Source organism: Cicer arietinum, chromosome 8, assembly GCF_000331145.2.
Source record: "Cicer arietinum cultivar CDC Frontier isolate Library 1 chromosome 8, Cicar.CDCFrontier_v2.0, whole genome shotgun sequence".
Lineage (NCBI taxonomy): Eukaryota > Viridiplantae > Streptophyta > Magnoliopsida > Fabales > Fabaceae > Cicer > Cicer arietinum.
In genome coordinates, this window is record NC_021167.2 from 5,244,585 (window position 1) to 5,264,979 (window position 20,395).

General features: G+C 31.7%; 5 protein-coding genes across 6 annotated transcripts in view; 3 read left to right on the plus strand and 2 right to left on the minus strand.

Moving 5' to 3' along the window:
• The first annotated feature begins 759 nt into the window (after positions 1-759).
• LOC101505734 (laccase-11) lies at positions 760-3,921 on the plus strand. The gene is made up of 5 exons (XM_027337317.2): positions 760-934; positions 1,374-1,525; positions 1,644-1,888; positions 2,657-2,785; positions 2,879-3,921. The coding sequence occupies exons 1-5, from the start codon at positions 818-820 to the stop codon at positions 3,904-3,906; spliced, it is 1,671 nt and encodes a 556-aa protein (XP_027193118.1). The 5' UTR covers positions 760-817; the 3' UTR covers positions 3,907-3,921.
• Positions 3,922-4,513: 592 nt separating this feature from the next.
• On the plus strand, positions 4,514-6,295 carry LOC113788050 (laccase-11-like). Its single transcript, XM_027337470.2, has 3 exons — positions 4,514-4,663; positions 4,757-5,683; positions 5,949-6,295. Exons 1-3 carry the CDS (start codon positions 4,585-4,587, stop codon positions 6,077-6,079), a joined length of 1,137 nt encoding a protein of 378 aa, XP_027193271.2. The 5' UTR covers positions 4,514-4,584; the 3' UTR covers positions 6,080-6,295.
• An 885-nt stretch (positions 6,296-7,180) lies between these two features.
• Positions 7,181-9,668, minus strand: LOC101506373 (ultraviolet-B receptor UVR8). Of its 2 annotated transcripts, none has more exons than XM_004512000.4 (4): positions 9,344-9,668; positions 8,991-9,207; positions 8,351-8,672; positions 7,181-7,975 (listed from the first exon to the last, which is right to left on the minus strand). In XM_004512000.4, the coding sequence occupies exons 1-4, from the start codon at positions 9,634-9,636 to the stop codon at positions 7,485-7,487; spliced, it is 1,323 nt and encodes a 440-aa protein (XP_004512057.1). In that variant the 5' UTR covers positions 9,637-9,668; the 3' UTR covers positions 7,181-7,484. The 2 variants fall into 2 exon arrangements, with proteins under 2 accessions (XP_004512057.1, XP_027193318.1); XM_027337517.2 differs by having other exon boundaries at positions 8,991-9,210.
• Positions 9,669-9,774: 106 nt separating this feature from the next.
• On the plus strand, positions 9,775-12,907 carry LOC101506058 (putative glucose-6-phosphate 1-epimerase). Its single transcript, XM_004511999.4, has 10 exons — positions 9,775-9,914; positions 10,004-10,114; positions 10,224-10,337; positions 10,427-10,478; positions 10,938-11,075; positions 11,198-11,296; positions 11,545-11,642; positions 12,114-12,221; positions 12,305-12,386; positions 12,620-12,907. Exons 1-10 carry the CDS (start codon positions 9,847-9,849, stop codon positions 12,683-12,685), a joined length of 936 nt encoding a protein of 311 aa, XP_004512056.1. The 5' UTR covers positions 9,775-9,846; the 3' UTR covers positions 12,686-12,907.
• LOC101506700 (syntaxin-112) overlaps positions 11,233-20,395 on the minus strand; it is a 13,646-nt gene continuing 4,483 nt past the window's right edge. The window contains 5 exon segments of the mRNA XM_004512001.4: positions 11,233-14,807; positions 18,484-18,666; positions 18,798-18,867; positions 19,333-19,427; positions 19,825-19,884. Coding sequence (XP_004512058.2) covers positions 13,911-14,807; positions 18,484-18,666; positions 18,798-18,867; positions 19,333-19,427; positions 19,825-19,884 — 1,305 coding nt within the window. The 3' untranslated portion in view covers positions 11,233-13,910.

The following is a 20,395-nucleotide window of genomic DNA, read 5'->3' on the forward strand; positions in this document are numbered from 1 at the left end:
CTATTAATATTAATTAAGAAGTTATTTTATATATAGTTAACATGTGACTAAACTTGCCACATGTCTAACATGTCTTAACTTAAGTTTGACGTAGCAGTATCTTAAAACCTCTGTTTTTTTTTATTTACAACGGCAACCAAATTCTGTCCCAAACAATAGAAAACCTAAAAATGAAGGATTCAGAATTGGGATACACGCCCTAAAACTAGCCATAACTTCTCAATCAGGGAATATACTATGATAGCTAAATAATTAATTAATAAAATGCTTGCAACCAAAGGCTCGTTTGATTAGATTAATTAATCAAATACATCACATTGGTAATTATATGAATTAACATATAGCCTATGATAAATTTTCCAATACAAAGTATTTGGCGGCACATAGTATCTCTCATAGAGTAGTAACATTTTACCATTAATTTAAATTAACTAGACATTGCTTCTCCTTAACGAAAAAATGTTAGCCTAATGAATAAGTTTTGTTTGGCCCATCTACCCCTGATCACTTTCAGTCCACATTTGAACATACCAAAAATAAATACTGAATCATATGCGTGTCAATTTTTTCCTATGCCTAACAATCTCACCCTCTAAGGCATTCCAAGGCTTTAAGTCCTTATCACTATATCGCTTCAAAGCCTTCATGTTCTATAACGCTTTCATCAACCTAATCAACCTTCGGTTTTCTATAACCTTTCATTAAAATATTGTTATACTTCAACCAACTTTTTCAACACTTGTATAAATACTACCTACAATTTCAACATTTTTCTTCATCAGCATTACAAAATTAACCAAAGTTTTCTAGTACTACAATGGCCTATCACATGATGAGCTTCCGCAGTCACATATCTTTGTTAATAATTCTTTTTGGTTTTCTTGGATTAATTTCTTTTCCAGTTGAAGCAGCAATAAAGAAATACCAATTTGATGTGAGTTATATATTCATATACTATATTATAAGCACGGTCAAAATTAATTAGTTTGCTTCTATCTATCTATTATATCTAATTAATAGTACTCCCTTTCATAAAACATGACACAATTTCACATAGCTTTTTCCTATCATTGCTTTGAGTCTATTTGTTACAAATTTTAAAAAATTATTATAACATTTAATATTTTTTTAAAGAAAAATGGAAAGTATTTTGTATTTATTTACCATGATAAATTAATTTTTTTTGAATAATATAATAATTAAAAATGTTTTTTTTTAAAGAGAATATATACAAAACAACTTCAAAATTTAAGCATTTTTAGTTTTAGTTTTCAAATTTTTTTCTTAAAAAAAGTTGTAACAAATTAACATGCCCTTGTTCTATAAGTATATATATCTATTCGAATTAATTAATTTTGATGACATTATTACAGATTCAAATGAAGAATGTGAGTAGACTATGCCATGCAAAACCAATTGTAACAGTAAATGGGAGGTTCCCAGGGCCAACGATTTATGCTAGGGAAGGGGACAGAGTACAAATCAATGTGACCAACCATGTAAATTATAACTTGTCAATTCACTGGTAGGTCAATTTATTTTTACCAAACACAAAGGTGACTTTTATATTTATATACACATGCAAATTAATGAGGGATATTAACTCTAACAAGAAAATATGGATTATTATTATTATATTATAGGCATGGACTTAAACAATATCGCAATGGTTGGGCTGATGGACCAGCTTATATAACTCAATGTCCAATCCAAACTGGTGGAAGCTACACATATGACTTCAATGTGACAGGGCAAAGAGGAACTTTGTGGTGGCATGCTCATATTCTTTGGTTGAGAGCTACTGTTTATGGTGCAATTGTTATTATGCCTAAACAAGGAACCCCTTTTCCTTTTCCACAGCCTGCTGGAGAATTCGAAATTTTGCTAGGTGATTATTACTATTTTTTATTTAAGATATTAATAAGAGAGATATAGAAAAATTAATTGAATAATATTAATAATAGAGAGAATTAATTACATCAAGAATTACAAATATTTTTATAATCAATTAGATAAATAATTAATTAGTGTAAATTAACTAATTTTTATTGTTATTAATTAATCAATTAAAATATCTAACGGTAATTAAATTCAATTTTTTCAATAATTTATTATATTTGTGATAAGTACACAAATGTGGTTAGAATTGGACATGGAGATTTTTTATGTATATTTCACTAAACACAACCATGATTAAAGTTGTATTGGTTGTATTTGATTGCGATTCAATGTAATATCAAGAATGGTGATACAAACTTAAAATTTTGATTTGATAATTTAAGTCATGTTTACTAATTATAAAGATTATGATAACTAAATAATAAATCGAATGGTCTGTTAATGCATTATAAATATATAAAAGTAATTTTAAAAGACCTTAAAGAAAAAGAAAAAATGATTTTAATATTTAATAATTAATTCTTTTAATATAAAAATATAAGTTATTTTGTGTTTGTTTATTATATAGAAATAATTTTTTAAATTATCTATCAAATATAATTTTTCTCCGAAACTACGCAAAACAATTTGAAGTAATTTTTAAATTATTTTATATTCTAATTTTTTTCAAAGTTATAAAGGAGAAAAACTTATAAAAGTGATTACTTAAAAAAAAAAAGTAATTATTCACCCCAAATTTTCTTAACTTGTGTAACAGGAGAATGGTGGCACAAAGATGTGGAAGAGGTAGAAAAGCAAGGAAACCAAATGGGGTTACCACCAAATATGTCTGATGCACATACAATCAATGGAAAACCTGGACCACTTTTTCCTTGTTCAGAAAAACGTAACAACATTACCTCAACTTTATAATTATGTAAATTAAAACTTACCACATTTTCCATTCCCTCATTAAAAATTTCTCATATATTTTTTGTAGATACATATGCTATGGAAGTTGAGAAAGGAAAGACTTATCTACTTAGAATCATCAATGCAGCACTAAATGATGAACTTTTCTTTGCAATTTCTGGTCACAACATGACAGTAGTTGAAGTTGATGCTGTTTACACAAAACCATTCACAACACAATCCATATTAATTGGTCCTGGTCAAACCACAAATGTTTTGGTCAAAGCAAATAAAATTGCAAGTAGATATTTCATAGCAACAAGGACTTTTATGGATGCACCACTTTCAGTTGATAACAAAACAGCAACAGCTATATTCCAATACAAAGGAGTTTCAAACACTATAATCCCTTCTTTTCCTTTACTTCCTTTTGCAAATGACACAAATTTTGCTTTAAACTATAGCAAGAAATTAAAAAGTTTGAACTCTGCTAAATACCCTGTTAATGTTCCTTTAAAGGTTGACAGAAACCTTTTTTTTACTATTGGTTTAGGCATGAATTCTTGTCCAACATGCATCAATGGAACACGTTTAGTTGCATCACTTAACAATGTTACTTTTGTGATGCCAAAAACCGCACTTCTTCAAGCTCATCACTTTAACATAAAGGGTGTTTTTAGAACTGATTTTCCTGATAAGCCTTCAACTCCTTTTAACTATACCGGTGCGCCGTTGACGGCGAATCTTGGTACTTCAATAACAGGCACAAGAGTTAGTAAGATTGCGTTTAATTCAACGGTTGAGATTGTTTTGCAGGATACTAATCTTCTCACTGTTGAATCACATCCATTCCATCTTCATGGTTATAACTTTTTTGTTGTTGGAACTGGTATTGGTAATTTTGATCCTGCTAAAGACCCTGCTAAATATAACTTGGTTGATCCTATGGAGAGGAACACTGTTGGTGTTCCCACCGGTGGTTGGACTGCTATTCGCTTCAGGGCTGATAATCCAGGTATAGTCTATCGACCACATTTTAAAAATGTGAAAATTATCTGTGAATTTTTTTATCAGTTTGTGATCTTAGCTAAGATCGCAAACTACAAGACATTTTAAAGAATGTGTGTTGAATGAAATATCATGAATATATTATATTATATTATATTATATTATATTATATTATATTATATTATATTATATTATATTATATTATATTATATTATATTATATATGATATTGTTGAATGAAATATCATGAATATATTATATTATATTATATTATATTATATTATATTATATTATATTATATTATATTATATTATATTATATTATATTATATTATATTATATTATATTATATTATATTATATTATATTATATTATATTATATTATATTATATTATATTATATTATATTATATTATATTATATTATATTATATGTTGAATGAAATATCATGAATATATTATATTATATTATATTATATTATATTATATTATATTATATTATATTATATTATATTATATTATATTATATTATATTATATATGATATGACAATGACATGCATGATTATTTTTGTATAAATATAATTTTTCTCCGAAACTACGCAAAACAATTTGAAGTAATTTTTAAATTATTTTATATTCTAATTTTTTTCAAAGTTATAAAGGAGAAAAACTTATAAAAGTGATTACTTAAAAAAAAAAAGTAATTATTCACCCCAAATTTTCTTAACTTGTGTAACAGGAGAATGGTGGCACAAAGATGTGGAAGAGGTAGAAAAGCAAGGAAACCAAATGGGGTTACCACCAAATATGTCTGATGCACATACAATCAATGGAAAACCTGGACCACTTTTTCCTTGTTCAGAAAAACGTAACAACATTACCTCAACTTTATAATTATGTAAATTAAAACTTACCACATTTTCCATTCCCTCATTAAAAATTTCTCATATATTTTTTGTAGATACATATGCTATGGAAGTTGAGAAAGGAAAGACTTATCTACTTAGAATCATCAATGCAGCACTAAATGATGAACTTTTCTTTGCAATTTCTGGTCACAACATGACAGTAGTTGAAGTTGATGCTGTTTACACAAAACCATTCACAACACAATCCATATTAATTGGTCCTGGTCAAACCACAAATGTTTTGGTCAAAGCAAATAAAATTGCAAGTAGATATTTCATAGCAACAAGGACTTTTATGGATGCACCACTTTCAGTTGATAACAAAACAGCAACAGCTATATTCCAATACAAAGGAGTTTCAAACACTATAATCCCTTCTTTTCCTTTACTTCCTTTTGCAAATGACACAAATTTTGCTTTAAACTATAGCAAGAAATTAAAAAGTTTGAACTCTGCTAAATACCCTGTTAATGTTCCTTTAAAGGTTGACAGAAACCTTTTTTTTACTATTGGTTTAGGCATGAATTCTTGTCCAACATGCATCAATGGAACACGTTTAGTTGCATCACTTAACAATGTTACTTTTGTGATGCCAAAAACCGCACTTCTTCAAGCTCATCACTTTAACATAAAGGGTGTTTTTAGAACTGATTTTCCTGATAAGCCTTCAACTCCTTTTAACTATACCGGTGCGCCGTTGACGGCGAATCTTGGTACTTCAATAACAGGCACAAGAGTTAGTAAGATTGCGTTTAATTCAACGGTTGAGATTGTTTTGCAGGATACTAATCTTCTCACTGTTGAATCACATCCATTCCATCTTCATGGTTATAACTTTTTTGTTGTTGGAACTGGTATTGGTAATTTTGATCCTGCTAAAGACCCTGCTAAATATAACTTGGTTGATCCTATGGAGAGGAACACTGTTGGTGTTCCCACCGGTGGTTGGACTGCTATTCGCTTCAGGGCTGATAATCCAGGTATAGTCTATCGACCACATTTTAAAAATGTGAAAATTATCTGTGAATTTTTTTATCAGTTTGTGATCTTAGCTAAGATCGCAAACTACAAGACATTTTAAAGAATGTGTGTTGAATGAAATATCATGAATATATTATATTATATTATATTATATTATATTATATTATATTATATTATATTATATTATATTATATTATATTATATTATATTATATATGATATGACAATGACATGCATGATTATTTTTGTATATATGATTGTGTAGGTGTTTGGTTCATGCATTGTCATTTAGAGTTGCACACTGGTTGGGGTTTGAAAACAGCTTTTGTTGTGGAAGATGGGCCAGGACTAGATCAATCTGTTCTGCCACCTCCTAAAGATCTTCCAAAATGCTAAGGCATGAAAGAAATTGTTGAAGAGATCAAGATTGTATGGAACAATTCACAGTGAAATAACCAATTATCATTTATTATATGCTAATGTACTTCCTACAGAAGTTCCATTGATTTTTTAATTACAAGATTGAATGTGAGAAACAATGCAAGCAAATGTTTGGACAATGTATAAAAGTTGACGACTTACCAAAAAAAATGTTATGACCTGTTATTTTTATGATCGTTTTATGTTTTTATAAAAAAAAAAAATATTTTATTAAAGTGAATAAACAAATACTCGAACTCATCTACAAAATACAAGTAGTTATAAGAGAATGAAGACTCTGCAATGATACAAACAACATAAATTAGGTATTTGTTTCAAAGTTATTTTTACTATATTGATTCTTGTAACATAAATTAAGAAACAAATGATGTGTTTCATAAAAGGTGAATGCTTATTTAACCTTTAATTTTTTGACTTTTTATCAAATTATCGGTAATATAATTTACACTACTGAATCCTAACTTCTCGCAGTCTATTTAGAGTTAGAGAAACAGAATCAATCCATCTTCAAAAAATGAAGTAAAAGATATAGCCAATAACATTGCTTTCCTTGAAGATTGATACATCTTAAAGCTTATTCATTTTTTATTTGACCAAATAAAATCATCACTGTTTAACGACAAATGGCCTAAAACAAGCAAAAGATTTGGTAGAATTTAATTTAATAATTAATCAAAAGTAAATTTCAAGCATATTTACATCCATTTTCTTTTGTTGGGCTGAATCATGGATGGTAAGTTTAATTGAACTAGTTTCTAGAGGGCAAGCAACCATCAACAGTGAAATTTGACCCATAATGTAATCACAACAGATAAACTACCATTTCTTTTGACAAAGGAACCTTCAAAATTGGAAATCACACGGAATTCTTAGCATTAGGACTCACCCTTGATGAGCCATCACTTCTCCTTATAGATAAAGTCTAGCCAGTGTATAGTATTAAGTTAGTTTGGCTTATGTACCTATCACTTTCAGGTCAAATGTTGAAAAAAATGTAGAAACAATTCTCACCCCAAAATACTGTTCTTTCCCATCCTCAGCCTCTAAGGAAGTCAATACCTCAAAAAAAATTTATCATCATTAAGTGCATTTCATCGTAAGATATATGAAGGACAATATGAGACTTAACTCAAGTGTTTGTATGAAACTTCACGCTGCAGTTTAAGCTTATGCAAACATATAAGATTTCAAGACAAAAGAAACAAAAAACACTTTTTACATTTGAACCACAAGGAAGTGCTTGGATTTGTTTCAAGACACACCTTTGTCCTTGTACACTATTTCCTATGTTATTTTCTTATCTGTTTTTCCGGTTACTAAATTTACTAGGCCTAGCACTAAGGCTTCTGTTGAAGAAAGATCAGCCAGCAACTAGAACCAAATTATGATCAAACCCAGACACAGCCTGCAAAATTTGAAAACCTTCTAAGGAATCAAGGTAAAATGGCTCAACTTCGTCAACAGAACTTCCCAATCCAAGTCTACCATTTTTACCAGAGCCCCAGACCCACATTTCTCCTTTCGATGTGAGAGCAACTGAATGTGCACGCCCCGCTGAAACCGACACGGGATTTTCCTCAGCCAATGCATCAATCAAGGCAGGAAAGTTGGCAGGCCCTGATCTTCCAAGCTGAGAACTAATGTTCCAACCCCATGAAGCAATGTTTGTAGTCCCCACAATCACACTACCATCTGATTCATCAAGCTGGCATATCACCAAAGAATGGCCAAGCCCTGCTGCTATAGAAACGGGAGTGAAATTTATATCAACAGGAAAAAATCCCAAATCTTCTCTAGCTCGCCCCAATTGGCCATACACGTTACTCCCACAACTCAATAGGGAACCATCACCTGATAAGGGTAAACAATACTTGAGAGTTGGGAGAGAACAAAAACCATGCATATGTAATTTGCTAAAAGAAGTGTAGAGTGAATCACTGATTTAGTCTCTGAAATTGTAAGGAGGTTGTCAGCTTTGTCCCTGAATTTAAGGAAATTTCAAAACAATACTTGAATTCGAAAATTCTCAATATAAGTAGTTCCTACTAGACAATTTCAGATACTAAATTAACTGATGCAAAAATACTATTGCGATAGACGATTTTTTATTTGAGAGACTATTTCAATATTAATACTTTTAAGGGCTAAACCCATGGTGTCCTACTATTTTGGATAATAATCGATGATTTAATCAAAAGCTATACAATAGAGATCAGTGTTACATACGACAAAGAACTAGAGAGTGATCAAGGCCACATGCAATGTCCACAACATGAATGCCACGCAGTTCTTCCACCAAGCGAGGTTCCCATATTATTGGCATGTTATTCTCCTTCTCCATTCCTTGTAAGACTCTCTTTTCAGCAACTTCAAGGTCTGAACTCTCGAATTGTGTGTTGTTTGAAAATGCATTTAGAGTGGAATCTAATGGAGATGACTTTAAGTGACCATTCCTCATATTCCCTATCCTTCCATCTGCATAATAACCCCACCCAAACAACTTGCCGTCCACAGTTAAAGCAAGAGCGTGCCCCCAACCAAATGAGACCTGTTCAATCAAAGAAACAACAAACAAAGTTGATCACCAACCCAAAGTTTGTTTGAATAGACTTATTTGAGTTTATCTACAAGCATAAACACTGTTGAGGAGAGCTTATACAAATAGCTTATGGCAAGTCTATAATCTGTTTTCAGCTTATTTTAAAAAGTTCTCAAAATAACTTATAAAACAGCTTATAGCTTATAAGTGTTTGGTAACATTTTCTCTCTCACAAACTTATAACGTCTTTTTTCACAAATTTACGACATTTATTGATATGTTACTTCAAGCAACATTAGGAAGCTGTTAATAATTAAGCTTAAGTACCTTAGCTACGTTTTCTCCGGAAAGTGCTTCAACTCTGGAAGGTGCAACAGCTTCAATTATGTGTTTGCCAAGGCCAAGCTGGCCGCGTTTGGACTTTCCCCACACCCATACAGAACCGTCTTCTCCAACAGCAGATGAAACAACGCCGGATGCATAAGCACCACACACCTTCACATTTTCTAGTCCTTCTACTCTTTTTGGCTCATTCCATGTTTCTCTACTTTCCATTTATAATCATTCAATTATTAAGAATCAATAATAACAAAACTATATAGTAAACAAAATAAAATTGGTAAATCACTATTTTAATCTCCAAAAGTGTAGGACTGTGTCAATTTTATCCATTATCTCACCTAGAGGAAAGGCCACGACCGAGTTGGGCCTCGTTGTTTCGGCCCCAAGCCCAAAGTTGGCCTTGGGAATTTAAGGCGAGGGAGTGGTAGTGACCAGCATAGACGCTAAGAATATCAGAAGGTAGAGAAGGAATTGGAGTAGGTTCGTATGCGTCTACACCCATACCAACGGTGGATGTTGCTAATCCCAGTGCCCCATGGCTTCCATCTCCGAAACTCATCACCGTACTCATCCATCTCACCGCACCGCTTTCAGTTTTCAGCTTCCTCAATAATCCCCGTGATCGCCACATTTCTTTCCTCCTTCGCACTTACAGTGCCATGCTTTGTTTTTTTGTTGTCTCTTCCAGATTCCCATTGGGCCGCTTTAAGTGGGCCTCGTTGGGCTAGCTTTAGTGAAATTTTGGCCCAAACAAGAGTAGCTAAGTGGAATATCCGAATTTCCGCGGGTACGATACAAAGAGGATAACAAACAACAATTAGTATTGTGAGTTTGGAAACAAATGGCGATGGCTTCTATGGCATTCTGTGTCAACACTGTGACCTTTCCGAACCGTGGCCGATTCAAAAGGTTACTCAAAATTGAAAGTTCATCCATAGTTTTTCGTCTAATTTTCTGGCTTGAAATAATTCATTAACATTTTTTTTTTTGCGATGTAGTGGAATGACATTTGCGAGTTTGGGAAACAAAGAAACAACTAGTTTGGGTGTGCGAATTACAGAAGGCGAAGGGAATTTACCTAAACTCGTTCTCACTTCTCCGGCTGGTAGGTGCGTGCGTGATTCTGTTATCTTTTTTCCTTCACACGTGTGTATGTGAGTGTGTTCATTGTTTCGTAGAAATTAGAATTATCTGTGAAACTTGCACTTATGTTTGCAGTGAAGCTGAAATATACCTCTTTGGTGGTTGCATTACCTCTTGGAAAGTTCCAAATGGCAACGACCTTCTATTTGTTCGCCCTGACGCTGTTTTCAATAAGAAGAAACCGATAAGGTTCTTAGTTTGAATTTGAATTTTTCTATTACATTGTGATTTAATAATTTGTGATCCCTTTGATACTGATTAATTTTCTACTGGAACAGTGGAGGAATCCCACATTGCTTTCCACAGTTTGGTCCTGGTTCAATTCAGCAGGTATGTTAATATTCCTTTATTCAATGCTATTATTTTCTTGCTGTTCATGTTATTCTGTTTTTGGATGCTTTACATTTTAAATTCAAATACAAAAGAATCCATGACTAATTTGTCTTGATATGAATGCTACATACTGTTTTAAGTAGCTTAGTGAAAATAGTGATGGCAAATTCGATGCTAGCGTCCATCTAGTTAGTAAAAACTTGCTTCTCTTAATAAAATCCCGAGTAGCGCCAAACACACACCTAACCTGCAGTTAAACTTCAAATTGAAAGTGTGTCAAAGTTTCTAATATATGTCATTGTCTGACACCAACACTTGTAATGTTACACAATGGCTTCTATCATTTCAAATTATTATTGATGTTTAAAAGTTGGTGTGTGATTGGCATCCGTGTTTGTGTTAGTATGTCATAGGTGATAACTTGTTAAAATGTTTGCTTGGTTGAGTTTTTGACAGCATGGGTTTGCAAGGAATGTGGATTGGACGGTTGGTGATTCTGAGAATGTGGAGGGAAATCCTGTAGTAACTCTGGAACTCAAGGATGATCCTTATAGCCGTGCTATGTGGGATTTCGGCTTCCATGCTTTATACAAGGTTGTCAAGGGCTTGTTTTCTTCAAGTACAGTTCACCTTTTCAATACTACTAGATTATTATTGGGAGTAAACATTCTTCTGTTCCCAAATCATGATGTGATTCCATGCTTTCATTTTTGCAGATCACACTAAATGCTAAAAGTCTTTCGACTGAGTTAAAAGTTAAAAATACAGACAATAAGACATTCTCATTCAATACTGCCTTGCACACATATTTTCGGGTAAGTGATAAAGGTCATAAGCATAACCTAAATGGGGTTCTATATTTGTGCTTGAATATTATTTTGACATTTAGTATTATGTTTGCTGGATATCTGAACAGAAACTAAGCATCTGATGCCCAACCATGTACAAACAATTTTCTTCCAATAATTGATTGAGTGCATCAGAATTATTCTAGTGCATGGTTCTTTTAACTCAATTTTATTGCTTACACTTGTGAAAGTAATCATTTTGTCATTATACACAGGCTTCTGTAAGTGGTGCATCAGTTAAAGGGTTAAAAGGTTGCAAAACTCTGAACAAAGATCCAGATCCTAAAAATCCAGTGGAGGGTAGCGAAGAAAGGTCTGTATAATACATACTTGATCTCTGGGAATTCTTAAACTGGAACAGGACAAGATAACTACTAGTACAGGAGAAAGAAAATTGTAACTACTGCAATTTGCTTTCTCTTAGCCCAGTGGTTGTGTAAAAAGTTGTACAACCTATTAAATATTTGCAATCATCTTTATTGTGTGAGACACATACATATATGCATTTTCTTGTGCATAACTGTTGTATGTTGTATAAGACAGCTAGTGACCAAAAAGCCTACCTTCTGTATCTCCCTTCTTTTGTCTATAATTTACACTAGAATTCTGAAACATTTCATTCATCATCTTCAGTTTTCATCTATTTCACAGTATTCATCTAATGCACAAGTATATTTTTTCTCAATATAATCTATCTAAGACCAAAATTTCAATGAATAACGAAGAATTAAATCTTGGCATTGAGACTCTTAATTTAGCTTAATAGACCATCTTCATTATGCAGGGATGTGGTCACTTTCCCAGGATTTGTGGATTGTGTTTATCTTGACGCTTCAAATGAGTTGCAACTTGATAATGGCTTGGGCGATCTAATATCTATCAAGAACACAAAGTATGCAATTTTAAGCTTATATTAGTTTTCCTATTTTGTTGCCCAAGTCATGTGCTTACACTCATTCGCCTTAACCCATGTAGCTGGTCAGATGCGGTGTTGTGGAACCCTCATCTTCAAATGGAAGCATGTTACAAAGATTTTGTTTGTGTTGAAAATGCTAAGGTAATGAGTTTATGAACTTTATAAAATGAATCAAAAACATACCCTGCTAGGCTGTGCATTTGTTCTTGATTACAACGTCAATATGATGGCAACTGAATAAAAATTAAATAGACTGCGTGTGGTTTTTTAACATGTCCTCGAGCATCCTGCAGCATTATGATGTCTGGAACAATGTTAAAGCTTTCTCTACTTCTTCATCTGAATTATAATTTCTACTATTTTTAATGCTTCAGATTGGAAGTGTCCAGCTAGAACCAGAACAAACTTGGACAGCTGTGCAGCATCTTTCCATTGCTTGAACAGTTACGGTGGTTCTACATTATCAATTATTTTTTGTCTTCTTTGATTTGCCAACAATATGTATCTTTTGTATAATAATTTACTAAGCCACTAATAGTTGGCTGGTGGTGAGGGATTTGATAATTTGCAAGAGGTGTTAACTCATAAAAGTCAATCCTCATTACATATGTAACATTGTTGTAACAAACAAAATAAAGTTATTATAATTTTCTATTTTTTCATTTTAATCTTTTCCGCACGACGGAAAACTACATTTATTTATTTATTTATTTATTTATTTTCATTTCCCCGAATTGATTATATCCAAACAGATTGGTAAACTAATATTATACCTTTCCACTTTCACCAAATGCATCTGCATTCTCCTCTTGATTTGCTCCCTACCATATCATCTACTTGCAATAAGATATGACATGTCATACATCTCTTGGTCTCGGATAAGTGGGTGGGGTTCAGCCCCAACTAAAAACTCATGGACAACACCATTTAGGGTGATAGTACTGCTGACAGTACTATCAAAATAACTTATAAGTATTGTGAGGTATTGAATGTTGAAGCATTGGATGATACAGAAGCTGCCAAACTCCATTGATGCATATGTAGTGAAGAGTTTGCTTCTGGTCATCCTGTGCTTGATGGTGCCATTTCTCAACAATTGACCATGAATCTGCTTCAGTTCTATATTTGAACATCTCTCCAGTAATGCCAGGGTTTTCTCCCCCACTGCAAAGTCACCATGAAGAACCAAGAAATAAAACTTTCCTCCAAAGTGTAGTCGAAAAACTATGGTGAAAATAGGAGTGATTGTTCTATATTAGTGGCTTTAAATTGTTTACACTAGTTTGGGATAAGATATTTGTAGACCAAACACTATCATGCTTCACTTGGACTTCCTTTGGCTGTTTCCATGTCCATACAAGACAGAATTTCTTAAAAGAATTATACGCTGATAATACCGCAAACAACCAAACACAACAAAATAGTAACACAAGAAAAAAAACAAAGTATTAGTATTTTTCAATCAATTTCATTCAACAAAATTTAGTTCACATGAACAAATCAATACAACTTTTAGCACCAAAAGAGAACTGAAACAAATAGCACCAAAAAAACCAGTACAACTTTTCGCAACATACAAAGAAGTATTGAAACTTTAAAGAGGGAGTAAAAACAGCTTTACAGTCTTAAAACTCTAAATCACTGCCTCAAAATAGCTAGCTCCATTCAAGAAGCAAACATTGCAATGATACACACCAGCAGTACAATAAACATCACAGCCAAAACCCAATAGAACCATTTCCTGTTCCTCTTCTTCATCTGGCTTGCATAATAAAGACTATTAGTTCCACCATGGATGTAGTGACCAGCATTTGCCACATTATCCTCAATGTTATCCACTTTTTCTCCTTGAGTCTCAACCAAAATAGCCATATCAAGAAAAACCTGATGAAGCTTATTCAAACTCCTCTGAATATCCATCACTGCCTCATGCCTAACTTGAGTACCCATATCAGCATCTGTTTTCCCAGCCAAAAACTCAACTTTTAGACTCCCTGATATCATCTTCTCCATAACCTCATCGCTAGGTACCTCGCCCGTTACCGTATAGTACCTTCTCTTCAAATCTTCCTTATGATCCAACACAATCTTGTCCCTTAAGGACTGAAAATCATTCATCATGTCCCTAAGCTTAACCTTCAAACCATTTGTGACAGACACTCTTGTTCTATCAATAGGGCTCCCTTCTTTGTAGCATTCTGATATGCTTCGATTCACAATGTTAGATTTTTGAAGTGCCTCTAACCTTGCCTTGATTATATTTGCCTTGCGAAGCACGGCAACCATATCGGAATCCATTCGGTCTCTTAGCCCTCGTAGAATTTTAGCACTATGAGTGGATTTTGTCTCTTCATTTAGTTGTTGAAGATCTAATAAGAGATTGGTGATCTCTTCCATTTCAACCTTGAGTGCTTCAACTTCTTGGAAGAATTGAGAGAGGTTAGGGTCTTGTGTTGGGTTGAGTGTCCCTGCTTCAATGTCCAGATCTCGTTCTATGTCTTTTTGTGCTTGTTTCTTCAGTTCAACATAACTTAAAAAGGATTTTGTCATCAAATCATTCATCTTTGCAATGTTTTTCAAAACCCCACCTTCAAAAAATAACCAAACCCAGAATCAGTACAAAGAAAACTAGGAAATATTGTAAAGTTTGTGTTACGAAACATGCATACACTTTTTGGAAAGATTCAAGAAATGAGTAAATTTCTCAAAGGACGCAACTTTGTGTAATGAAGTAATGCTCCAAGTGATCTACATGAAAGACAACACACGATCATGAGAATGGGTTATTAAAAATTGAATCTTTAGTATGTCATACATAGAGAAATTTAAATGGTGGTTCTATAAATTTATATTGAAAAAGAAAAACAAAACCTGAAGGTTCTTTCAATGGTAAAAGGCGTGGCCTTGAAGTTTCAAGGGTAAACATAGAAAAAAATTAATGGAAGAAGAAGAAAAGAGTGTGATTGAACCTTTGATGAAACCAACGTTGTTGCCTTTTCTTGAATACAAATTTAGTTATGATGATATGCTATGAAAATCTTGAATGCAATTTTGAAATTTTGAATTGCTTGTGTTAGTATTTGAATTTGTTTTGGTTCCGTTGTTGGGTAGGAGAAGTGAACCGTCAGGCGCCAAAGCAAAACAAAGTCACAACCAAAAATGTAAATGTAAATTTTGCCTCTAATAGATAGATTATTAAAATTAAAAAGGATTAAATTATTACCAATAAAAAAATTATTAAAGGATAATATTCGAATGTCAATTAACATTCAGAATTTTATCGTAAAAAAACATTTGGATTTTTTTTTAATTTTTATTTTAACCATTTTGAGTATTTTTAAGATGATATTTATTAGTGTTTAATGTGAATTTTAGCAGTTTCAATTTGAATATGAATATAGAACTCAAAAGTTCCGTATGAGACGACAAAACGGGTCAGGTCTCGTCGTGAATCCCTCTAAAAATGAGTAGGGTGGAACGAGTTAACTAGTATTAATGGCTTGAAAATTTTACTATGTCCCTTTACAAGGCGAACTAACATATTAGCGGGGCAGTCCCATTAATTTTTTTATTTTAATTAATAAATTCATAAAATCATAGAAAAGTGCATATAAAATAAAATTAACGATCAATTAAGGAAACTAAAATATAAAACTAATGAGTCAAACAAGAATATAAAAAATTATCATTTAAATATTCATGATTCATCATCTAAAATGATAAAATATGCCATAAGAGCTAATAATTCTACCATATCAATATTTATACTAATTCTAAAATTAATTATTGATTAGATTAAATGAGTTGAACTAAAAATAAGAGAAAAATTAGGTTAATTGAGTTAAAAATAATAGAAATTTTTTAAAAGGGGCTAAGAATTTTAATTAAGAACATATTTTTTACTTAGACTTCGACGGATCAACCCGCCCCGCACCTATTTTCTTTGACGAGGCAGACTAATCAGTGGTAGTATATTAAAAATCTCAACTCACAACTCTCTTCGTAAAAAAACGACAGACTATAAGAGCTGCCTCTAACGGACCCAACTCGTTTTGTCATCTCTACCTATGAATCTTTGAGTTTATATGTTTACGACTATTGAATTACATATCAAAATTTGCAATTAAAGAATTATATAATAAAAAAAATGAAAAAGTTAAACTTAAGTTGAGGAGTAAACCTCATTTTGAGTTTTTTTATCCCTCACAAAATAGTTCCTATAAAAAGAAATAGTTATTTTTCGTCTTAACAAAATTAAACGGGGATGCTACACAATGTAGAGAATTATTTGTTGGTCGCCGCCACCTCCCAAAAGAAAATCTTTGTTTCTTTGTTCCTCTCCATTCGTTAGAGGATGAATTTAAGGTTTTTTTTTGGTATAAAATTATTTCTCTAAAATATTTTATTCTATTTTTTATTTTATTTAAATAAATGGTTTACCACACATATTTAATTTTTATGCTTCGTTTTTCATCTAAAATTTTATCGTATGAATGTGACACTGATTTCTTTATCATTGTGGTGTGACATTTTTTTGTTTTCCCGTTTTGATGCGGTGTTCACATAAGTCAATGACTCATTTATTGATATCATATTTTGAGTAAGAGATTTATAGAGACTACCACCAAATATAACATTATCTCAATCTTATAAATGATTTGTCAACACATGGTTGAATTGATTATGTCAGAGACCACCTATAATCGATATGAGTAAACACTAATAAACATTTTTTTTTAAAGATGAATGACATTTAAAGACCGTAGATCTCACATTATTTTCTATCATTGACTCGCAGAATATATTAGTTTAATTGTTAGTATTAAAGTTTTAGTTTAGCTATTTTTCATTGAATTCTATAATTTTTATGTGTATCAATAACATTTTTTTTTTGTTTTCTTAATAATTAAATTTAATTATACTATTTTTATGAATGAAGCTTATTTTTCTATAAAAAAAAATTACAAGGATTATTAACTTACTTTTGTGGCATTAACAATGTTACTTAACATAAAATTCCTTAGTTAATCAAAAGAAGAATGAAGACTCATTTTTATCCTTCACAACTTTTTATAATCTCTTTGCAAAAGAACACACCGGTCCTTGTAATAACCGTGACATGTTTATGTGGTGTACCACTTGTCACGCGGTAATCCACGTGTGTTTAATACAAAAATTAAGGATATTTAGTCCCACAAATTGATCCTTTTAGTCCTAAATTAGTGCTTACTCCTGGAATAACACAATCGCGTCCACTTAGATATTTGCTTCTATTTTTCAATTAATGGTTGTACTTTTATTTGTAATTTCAATATGTTGGTTCTATTTTGATAGTACTATAGTATTTTAAAATTTGAAGTTAATTGTCGATACAATTGTCTTTTTTGAATGAAATTAAAATCTTAATCGGGGCAGTTACTCCCAATATAATAAAAAGTGGATCTAAATGCACAAAGTTCATATATTTGAATGGCAGTCAAGTTGATGAAATTTAATTAATTTTGTTGAAATTTTAAATGTATATTTTTTATACAATTTAAAATGTAAATTACTGATGACACTATAATATTCAAGTATAGTTTTTATTAAAATTGCAACCATGCGACGGCCCACCAAATTTGTCATGAAACCAAACCATAGTTTGTTATTTTTTCTTCTTTTTTTGGTTCTAGATGAAATATTATTTTTTCTTTTATAAATCCTCTACTTGAGAGAAAATATTAATAACATCTTGTTTTACTCTCCCCTACTCCAATTTTTCACCAATCAAACACTATTTTTTGAGTTCAAAAATTTAAATTAAGAGACACTCTAATATTAGACCAGAGAAAATGAAGCTCGATCAGATACATTACATTAACTGACACCAAATGAATAAATAAGTTCATTTTAACTAAGATTTTTTTTTATTTTTTTTTTTTATGGAATTGAGTATGATTTATATATTATCTATTTTATATAAACAATTGATATGCATTTTATTTTAGGCAAAGATAGTAGTATCTACTTGTCCTAACAAAGACCTGGAATTGAATTCACAGCGACTCCTCAGTCCCCACTACAGATTTTTCTAAGCAAAAAATAAAAGCTTGACCTAACAAAACCATAATGTTTTTTGTTACATGTGATAATTTAACTATGAAAAAAGAGATACATCGTTACAATATTATTTTCTTCTAAAGAATGTGAATTTGGCTTTTGAAACAATGCCATGAACATGCACCAGCATATCAGTTGCTTTAATGGACATCTTACATTGTATCTTTGTTTTTGTATATATCTACAAATCTTTGTTACTACTATGTGATGTCTGTGGTATTGTGCTTGATTTATGGGCTTTTTCAGCCTCAAGCTTTCGCAACATTGATGAACTCAGCTTAATTTCACCTGATTCTCCAGAGACCAAATCTACAACTTCAATCTGCATAAGATCCAGGAATATATATTTCTATTGTGTCAGAAAAGTATTTTGATGAGTACAAACATGTTTATTTATTTATTTATTTTTATATAAAATATTATAACTAAAAAAGATAATTGATGAATTGAGACCTTCAACTGCGAAAGGCCTCTTTCTGCTCTTTTTCTGTTTACTGCCAACCCACCAGGTAAAGTCTCTTTGCTGTAAGAGAACAAACTCCACAGTTAGTAATGTAATCAAATTACTCAATATAATGATATATAGAGTTGGGTCTCATTTTTTTATACTGCAATCATAATCAGAAAAATTTCACAAAATCCAGGTTAGAGATAGTTCTAGAAAGTTCCCTTGCCGAAGGACTACACTGAAGTTGCCTTCAAAATGATATGCAATATCAGGTTGCCAGGTAGATATACCTCTTAATATGACCTATTATATCAGTTTCATCTTTAATTTCTCTTTCCAACAACTTAGACCAAACCTCCGCCTTAGTTTGCTATCAATTCAAGACTTTAGTTATCATGAACAACAATATCACAAAACAGCTACTAGGAATTAAATACTTGACCACAAGTTGTTTTTTATCATGTCTATTGATATGAAATCGAATGTACACTTCACACCACAACCCAATACTAATACAGACAAGTATGCTATATAACAAACCTCACAATCACAGCCTCCAATTTTTCATCTATAATGGAAGGGCCATACGGATCAGTGATTGGTAAAGCTTGCACTTCCAGCTCTGGCTTGATAGACTGCATGTTAAATCGAACTCATAAACAAAATTTAAATGCTAAAAAATGTATCTTTAAGATAAAGCTTGCAAGAATAATCATTATATGCAACTGATAGAACATTGCTTCAAGATGCAGATTAGTATATCGTTTATCATCTCACCTATGCACCAAATAGAAACTAACAGTATGAAACTCTGCAATGTCTCCTTGCTTACACTATGCCGATTGAAATGATAAAAGATGTCTATAAATATAACCCTTATGTTCTACACCAACAAGCAAAATGAAAGCTTAAAGTTTTATAACCCACAATTATCCATGTCAATGTTTTGTTCAAAATAAAAAACAAAAAGCAGATTATTTTTCATGAATTTAGAGCATAAGGCCAAAAATGGTCATTTGCTTAGACTCTGACCTTTATGAAAGTTTTGACATTTTGTATCCTCGTCTCAATTGGTTGTATGAGTTCAGCAAACTGCACAAGTGTAACAAGAATCATATTATGAAATCGTAAATCTAAGCATGAAAGGAAAACATGAGGAGATCCATGCCATATATGACTAAGTTAACAAGAGCAAAATTGGACAAGGTTTTAGATTTAGCTAGCTCCTATATTATAAGTGTATAAAAGATATTCTTTGATAAAAATTATATCACTGAATTTCAAGAGCTAAACATTTCAAACATTTGATCTGTAGTATACTAGTATTGAACAGTTTTCTCAGTTTAGGTACCAAATTCTGTTTAATTGTTCGAAATTTGCAAACAGACCGCTAAATATGATCCTTAGTTTTGACTTCAAAATAATCTTATCCGAAATTAGTCTCCTTTGACTATTTCCATCCATGACAATCCAAGATAAAATAAGGTTGAAAAAGAGTTTGGACAGAGATTATGACACTTCAAAGATGAAAGCAAAGTTCAGACTTCAGACTCAAGTTATTTTGTTGCTTTTTACTCTCACAATACAAACTAAGAAGTGCAGG

Bases quoted from the DNA above. Each gene is read 5' to 3' on its own strand.
- LOC101506373 (XM_027337517.2), bottom strand. From the start codon at position 9,636: ATGTGGCGATCACGGGGATTATTGAGGAAGCTGAAAACTGAAAGCGGT. The intron at 8,673-8,990 runs GTACTTAAGCTT...TTGATTGAACAG, and splicing joins CCGGAGAAAACGTAGCTAAG to GTCTCATTTGGTTGGGGGCA. The intron at 7,976-8,350 runs GTATGTAACACT...TACCCTTATCAG, and splicing joins TCACTCTCTAGTTCTTTGTC to GTGATGGTTCCCTATTGAGT.
- LOC113788050 (XM_027337470.2), top strand. From the start codon at position 4,585: ATGGGGTTACCACCAAATATGTCTGATGCACATACAATCAATGGAAAA. The intron at 4,664-4,756 runs GTAACAACATTA...TATTTTTTGTAG, and splicing joins TTTTCCTTGTTCAGAAAAAC to ATACATATGCTATGGAAGTT. The intron at 5,684-5,948 runs GTATAGTCTATC...ATGATTGTGTAG, and splicing joins CTTCAGGGCTGATAATCCAG to GTGTTTGGTTCATGCATTGT.
- LOC101506058 (XM_004511999.4), top strand. From the start codon at position 9,847: ATGGCGATGGCTTCTATGGCATTCTGTGTCAACACTGTGACCTTTCCG. The intron at 11,076-11,197 runs GTTGTCAAGGGC...TCATTTTTGCAG, and splicing joins GCTTCCATGCTTTATACAAG to ATCACACTAAATGCTAAAAG. The intron at 12,387-12,619 runs GTAATGAGTTTA...TTAATGCTTCAG, and splicing joins TTTGTGTTGAAAATGCTAAG to ATTGGAAGTGTCCAGCTAGA.
- LOC101505734 (XM_027337317.2), top strand. From the start codon at position 818: ATGGCCTATCACATGATGAGCTTCCGCAGTCACATATCTTTGTTAATA. The intron at 935-1,373 runs GTGAGTTATATA...ACATTATTACAG, and splicing joins TAAAGAAATACCAATTTGAT to ATTCAAATGAAGAATGTGAG. The intron at 1,889-2,656 runs GTGATTATTACT...CTTGTGTAACAG, and splicing joins AGAATTCGAAATTTTGCTAG to GAGAATGGTGGCACAAAGAT.